Source organism: Merops nubicus, unplaced genomic scaffold (assembly GCF_000691845.1).
Source record: "Merops nubicus isolate BGI_N331 unplaced genomic scaffold, ASM69184v1 scaffold29652, whole genome shotgun sequence".
NCBI classification, from domain to species: Eukaryota; Metazoa; Chordata; class Aves; order Coraciiformes; family Meropidae; genus Merops; species Merops nubicus.
Window position 1 is genome coordinate 5,192 of NW_008592116.1, and position 6,238 is coordinate 11,429.

The 6,238-nt window shown below is 57.7% G+C and overlaps 1 protein-coding gene across 1 annotated transcript in view; it reads right to left on the bottom strand.

Annotated features, from left to right (window-relative positions):
* Positions 1-6,238, bottom strand: part of LOC103767932 (AP-1 complex subunit beta-1) — a gene marked incomplete at its 3' end in the record, with an annotated part of 12,892 nt that overhangs the window by 4,574 nt on the left and 2,080 nt on the right. The window contains exons 3-6 of the mRNA XM_008935065.1: positions 4,735-4,870; positions 3,568-3,813; positions 2,572-2,762; positions 1,568-1,789 (exon numbers count right to left, since the gene is read on the bottom strand). Coding sequence (XP_008933313.1) covers positions 1,568-1,789; positions 2,572-2,762; positions 3,568-3,813; positions 4,735-4,870 — 795 coding nt within the window. The remainder of the gene's footprint in view (positions 1-1,567; positions 1,790-2,571; positions 2,763-3,567; positions 3,814-4,734; positions 4,871-6,238) is intronic.

Below are 6,238 nucleotides of genomic sequence, written 5' to 3' on the forward strand. Positions count from 1 at the left end.
GGATGGTGGGGGGGGGGCCCAGCCACAGAGGAGAAGTCTCCAGCTGGGGAGACCTGCTGGGGGCTGCCAGGACTGCCAGGGGCCTATCAGAAAGCTGGGGACAGACTTTTGAGCAGGGCCTGTTGCAATGGGACAAGGGAGGATGCTTTGAAACTCAAAGAGGGAGATTTAGACTGGAGAGCAGGAAGAGATTTTTGCTGCTGAGAGTGGTGAGCCCCTGGCCCAGGCTGCCCAGAGAGGTGGTCGCTGCCCCATCCCTGGAACCATTCCAGGTGAGGCTGGATGGGGCTCTGAGCAACCTGCTCTAACTGGGGATGTCCCTGCTCCCTGCAGGGGGGTTGGACTAGGAGACCTTGAAAGGTCCCTTCCCACCCAAACCCTTTTATGAGTCTAAGACCTGAGCTCTGCTCCCATCTCACCCAGCAGACAAAGCAGTGCAGGACAGGAGCTGTGCTCCCCAGAAGGCTGGAGGTGATGGTCAGGAGGTGGATGAGGATTCATCCACCTGACCCCACAGCCAGCTAATGCCCTAAGTCCATGCAAATTCCACACTCCACTAGCCAGCTCCAGGGATCTCTCAGCCCTGTCCAGCCAAGGCTGGAGCTGGGCTGGGAAAGGCTTGAGGACACAAGCTGGGGAAACCCTGAGCTGCAGAGCGAGCAGCTCTCTGCAAGGAGGACGAGGCTCCTCAGCCACAAGCACAAGGTTTTGGGGTCCCATTCAATACCAAGGAATCCAAGGCACCGTGACCATGAGCCAAGGACCCTGTCCCTTGGCTGCCTTTTGCTGGTGTGCAGGGGACAGAGGACAACCTTGCTGCAAACAAAGCCCAGACGTGAGGCAACAGGGGCCTGTTGTCTTGCCAAGGCTGGAAGGGACATCTCAGGGTGAGCAGGGATGCAAACCCAAACCCCAGGGCTAGGCTGGACCTTTCTCAGCAGATCACCCCTCTCTCTTGAAGCTGGGAGAGAAGGGCCAGGTCCAGCTCCAAGAAGTCAACCTGCCTTCCCCACCCCCGCTCCCAGGGACATTAATTGCTTTCCACTTCTCCCAGAAATTGCTGCTGGTTTTAATCAGACAACCACGGTGATAACAGATCACCTGAGCAGGGCTGTCAGTGCTGAGCATGGCTCCAGCTGGCCAGTTCTGCTCAGGGCACACGTGTGGGGGCTCGGACACCTCCTGCCCACCAACAATTTTAGATCAGCCAAGGGACAAAAGGACTCTCAGCACTTATTCAAAGAGGACAACTGCCTGGAAACAAGCTGATCTCACAAAATTCTTCATCGGGCATTTAACAACTAAAGCCAAGTCTCAGCTTTTGGCCTTTCCATCCTTTACCCCTCCAAATAATTCAAATAAACCCCTCCTGGGGATCCCAGCTTAGCTCCCTGCTTATTGTCTCACCCGATTCTCAGCGCCCAGCCCCTGGATTTGAAATAACAGAGAAGAAAATTAAAAAACAGAAACAAAAAAAAAAAAGTCAGAGGGTTGGAGCAGCACCTGTAGGGAGGAGGAAAAAAGGGGACCTAAGGTTGTCCCTCCTGCCATGCTGGGGCACACCCACCTCTTCTGCACGATGAGGTTGATGTTGCGGAGAGCCACGTACTGGAGCTCAGGCTCTGCAGAGAGCAGGGTGACCAGTGGTGGGGCCAGCTTCTTCAGCAGGGTCCCATAGTAATCCAGGTCCTTGGACAGCATCTCCATGAACTTCATCAGCACCTTTACCGCCGAGAGCACCACGGCCGAGTTGGCGTGGGACAGCCGGGGGGTCACCCGCTCGCAGATGCTGGGGGGGCCAGGGGGAAGGGGAAGGGAGAGAAAAGGAAGTTAGCACAGCCCCTCTTCATGCTTCTGCACTGCTGGGGGGAGCAACAAAGGAGAACAAGGCACTGGCAGAGTTGGATGGCTGAGCAGCGCTTCAGACCTTCCAAGAGAGGCTCAACTGGCTCCTAAATGCCCCCATGAAGGTTGTCATAGGACAGTGTGGGTGGGAAGGGACCTTCCAAGGTCACCTGGTCCAACCCCCCTGCAGGGAGCAGGGACATCCCCAGCTAGAGCAGGTTACTCAGAGCCCTGGCCAACCTCACCTGGAATGGTTCCAGGGATGGGGCACCGACCACCTCTCTCGACCTCCTCTCTGGGCAGCCTGGGCCAGGGGCTCAACACCCTCAGCACCAAAAATCTCTTCCCTCTGTCTATTCTAAATCTCCTTGTTTTAGTTTAAAACCATTACCCAGCCCTTGCAAGCCCCTGTGGCAGTGAACCCCTTTCCAAGCTCCCAGTGCCTGTCCTCCCATGCTGCATGGTCCAGCCACATTTTGAAGCAGCTCGAGAAGCACAGTCCTTGCACCAGCACGGGGACAGGGCTCACAACAGGACCACAGCTGTCCCCAGATGGCTGTCCCCAAGGCATGGTGGCCAGCAGATGCCCACTGCCCCACCTCCCACAGCAGGATTGCAAGGGTCTGGAGTGTGAAGATGCTTCTTAGAGGAGAAGTGGCAGTGCCAGGCCCTTCCATACTGACCTGAAGGCAATGCTGCCCCAGCAGCACTCAGAACCTCCCTCACCTCTGGGCTTCCCGATCATCCTTGGGCATGTAGTTTGCCAGGCAGTCCAGGATGAAGATCTGGCCCCACTCCGTGCACTCGTTCAAGGCTGTGAGCAGCTTGTTGATGGATTGGGGGTTGAGGTCCAGGAGGTTACTGCTCGGGTGGGACTCTGCTATCTCTGAGAGGGCCGCCACTGCGTTGGCCACTACCTGCCAGAGGGGACAGGGCACGTGTTGGGTGACACCAAGAGTGGTTCAACAGCCTGAGGGACAGCTGGTGCCAGTGGATGAGCTGAACCATCAGTATCAGTGCCTCACAGCCCAGCAACATCTGGGCACCAGCTTCTCCTCCCCAGCAGCTGATCCTCAGGAGATGAGCAATCACCACCAGCACGGTCCCACCACCCACGGCACGTGTCCAACGGACTGCACATGGTCAGCAGGAGGCAGCCTTGGCCCCGTGCCCAGTGTGGAGCAGCCTGCTCTCCCTGCAAGCCCTCCCCTTCCCCAGGCAGCTCCGAGGAGCCCCATTGCTCCCTGTGGCAGCTCCTGGCTTCACCACCACATCTGTGGTGAGATCTGAAGAGCAGCAAAGGCTGGGGGAAGAGAAACCCTGGGGAAAGGCAGCTTTGAAGTCTCTCACGCCTGGGGAAAGGCAAGGAGACCAAGGCCCCAATGTTGGGAAACCCTTACCAGAGGCAAAAGCTGCCAGCTCCGTGGCAACAGAGCCCTTCTGCCACCATCCCCTGCTCTGAGCTGGCCAGGGCAGCCTCCTCCCCGTGGGGAACAGAGTAATAACACACCGACAAGGAACCAGAGAAACCTTTCCCCCAGGAGACGACAAGGAACACAGCCCTCAGAAAGAGCTGGCCCCCCAAAGCAGCCTGTTAAGCCCCAAAAAAAGAGTGAAGGGGAGCGTGGGAGGAAAGGAGTCAGCATGAGAAACCAAAGGGACAGCGTTCACTGCCACATGGGTGAAAAGAAGAGAGGGTGGAGAAGAGGAAAAACCAATCACCATGGGGTTGGAGTCGGAGATGAGGTCTTTAAGGGTGTCCAGGAAGCCCTGGTCCTCCACCAGCTGGGCGTTGATGTCGTGCAGCTTGGCCACGCAGACGGCGGCAGTCTTGCGCACATAGGGGTCCTCGGCCTTCAGGCACTTCCTCAGGGGCTCACACAGGTACTCCGTGATCTTGTCCACCCTGATGCAGCCCATGGTCCTCACGGCCAGGGCTCTGATCAGGGGGTTTGGGTCCTCACAGTCCTGCCAGGGTCAGAGTTAGGGGGTCAGGTACCCGCGGGGGCTTCGGGAACTCCGGTGGCGTTTGGGTGTCTGAAGCGACAAGGTTTGAACGCTCGGCTCTCGAGAGCCAGTCGCCCAAGAGAGAGGTTGGATCTGTTGGTTCTGCAGCCTGGCAGTCACAGAGCTTTAACAGCACCAGTTCTCACTCCAAACACAGCTCCAGGAATCTGTCTTCATCACTTACACCAAGTACCTGAAGTCACAGCTACCTGGTTTATTGTGTGGGTTTTTTTTTTTTTTTGTGTCCCAAAAAGCCAGAACTCCCCCTAATGCCCAGCAAGCCTTTTGACAAAGGGCTTGGGCAGCATCTTGGCTCCCAACAAACAAGTTTTTCAGTTCCCAGCTCCAACAGGAAGATCACGAGGGCCTTCTCAGCTGCAGGGACCTCAGCATGTCAGCTCACATGACAGCAGTCAGATCACGGGAGCTGCCCACGAGCGAAGCTGCTGCTGACAGAGCAAGTGGCACATGTACAGCTGCCAAGAAAATGTTTTTCTTCTGCATTACTGGACAAATTTACTCAGGGGAAGAAATGGCCTCTCTGCTCCTGAAGGGAGTGGCTTTGGAAAACTGCCCATGCTCCTTTCTTTCACAGAATCCCAGCATGGTGGGGTTGGAAGGGACCTCTGGAGATCATCTCCTCCAACCCCCCTGCTCCAGCAGCTCACCCACAGCAGGGTGCCCAGGGTCACATCCAGGTGGGTTTGGAACCTCTCCAGAGCAGGAGACTCCACAGCCTCTCTGGGCAGCCTGCTCCAGGGTTCTATCACCCCACAGAGCAGGGCAGGGAGCAGCAGCTTAGTGTAGTGGCCTCACATGAAGGTGGGGACACACATGATGGGCTGAACTGCCCCGCTGCCCCCTGCAGCCCCCTCCTCTCACCTTCACAAAGGTGTTGACTGCCATGATGGCCATGTCTGGCTGGCTCTTGGCATAGTTCATCAGGTAGAGGTAGACCAGCTTCTTCAGCTCCAGGTTGTCTGTCTGCATGCAGTTCACCACGTCCGGGAAGAGAGCGCTGAAACACATGGAGGTGGGACAAGGCCACGCTGCTGAGCTGGGGCAAGGAGACCCCACACCTCCCCAGGCAGGTGGCCATCCCCTTCCCAGGGCTCTACCCACTCCTGAAGCCAGCAGACCCCAAGCTCTCCCAGGACCTGAGCCCACCCTGCAGCAGATGTGTCTAAATCGCCCACCCCCCGAGGGTTTTTCCTCTATCAAGTGCAACTCAAAGCAGCCCCAAATTGAGCTCTCCCACGTGGCTCTGCTGTATCACAGCTCCAGTGCATGTCCACCACCCTGGGAGAAGATGCAACATCACCCAGCTATCATGGGATGGTGTATAAGCCTCCAGCACCTGCGAGAGGACACAGGAGATGAGCTGCTCCCCCCTCAGCACCTGCACAATCCCTTCTGTGCAGCCACAGCAACATCATCCTCTGCTTCTGGGCCAAGTGCTGGGTCCTGCACCTGGGTCACAATGACCCCCTGCAATGCTCCAGGCTGGGGGAAGATTGGATGGAAAAGGACCTGGGGGTGCTTGGGGGCAGCCAGCTGGAGATGAGCCAGTGTGTGCACAGGTGTCCAAGAAGGCCACCAGCAGCCTGGTTTCTCTCAGCACTGGTGGGACCAGCAAGACCAAGGCAAGGCTCAAACCCCTGGACTCGGCACTGGGGAGGCTGCCCCTCCAATTCTGGGGTCAGTTCTGGGCCCCTCACTCCCAGAAGGACCTTCAGGGGCTGGAGTGTGGCCAGAGAAGGGCAACGAAGCGGCTCGGGAAGGGTCTAGAGGCCAAGGGTGGGGAGGAGCAGCTGAGGGAGCTGGGGGGGCTGAGCCTGGAGCAAAGGAGGCTCAGGGGAGACCTTCTGGCTCTGCACAGCTCCTGACAGGAGCCTGGAGCCAGGGGGGGGTCGGGCTCTGCTCCCAAGGGACAAGGGACAGGACAAGAGGAAACAGCCTCAAGTTGCCCCAGGGGAGGTTGAGGTTGGAGCTGAGGAACAATTTCTTGCCCTGGAGGGTTGCCCAGGGCTGTGCCAGGCTGCCCAGGGCAGTGGTGGAGTCCCCACCCGTGGAGGGGTTTCCAAGCCATGGAGATGTGGTGCTGAGGGACCTGGCAATGCTGGGGGCTGGTTGGACTCCATGCTCTGAAAGGTCTCTTCCAACTGAAAGGATCCTGGGATTATATGACTGTGCAGCCATTAAACCCATCCTGCTGCAAACTGCTGAGCACTCACCCCACATCCTCAACGAGAAACATCACATGTGAGAACTGAACATCCAGGACTGGGTGCAAGACTCACCACCACCCTCTGGGTGAGCCCTGTGGCAGCAAGATGCTCCTGCATGGAGCTGGGAGCTTCCCAAACCCCCCAGAGCTGCAGGATAA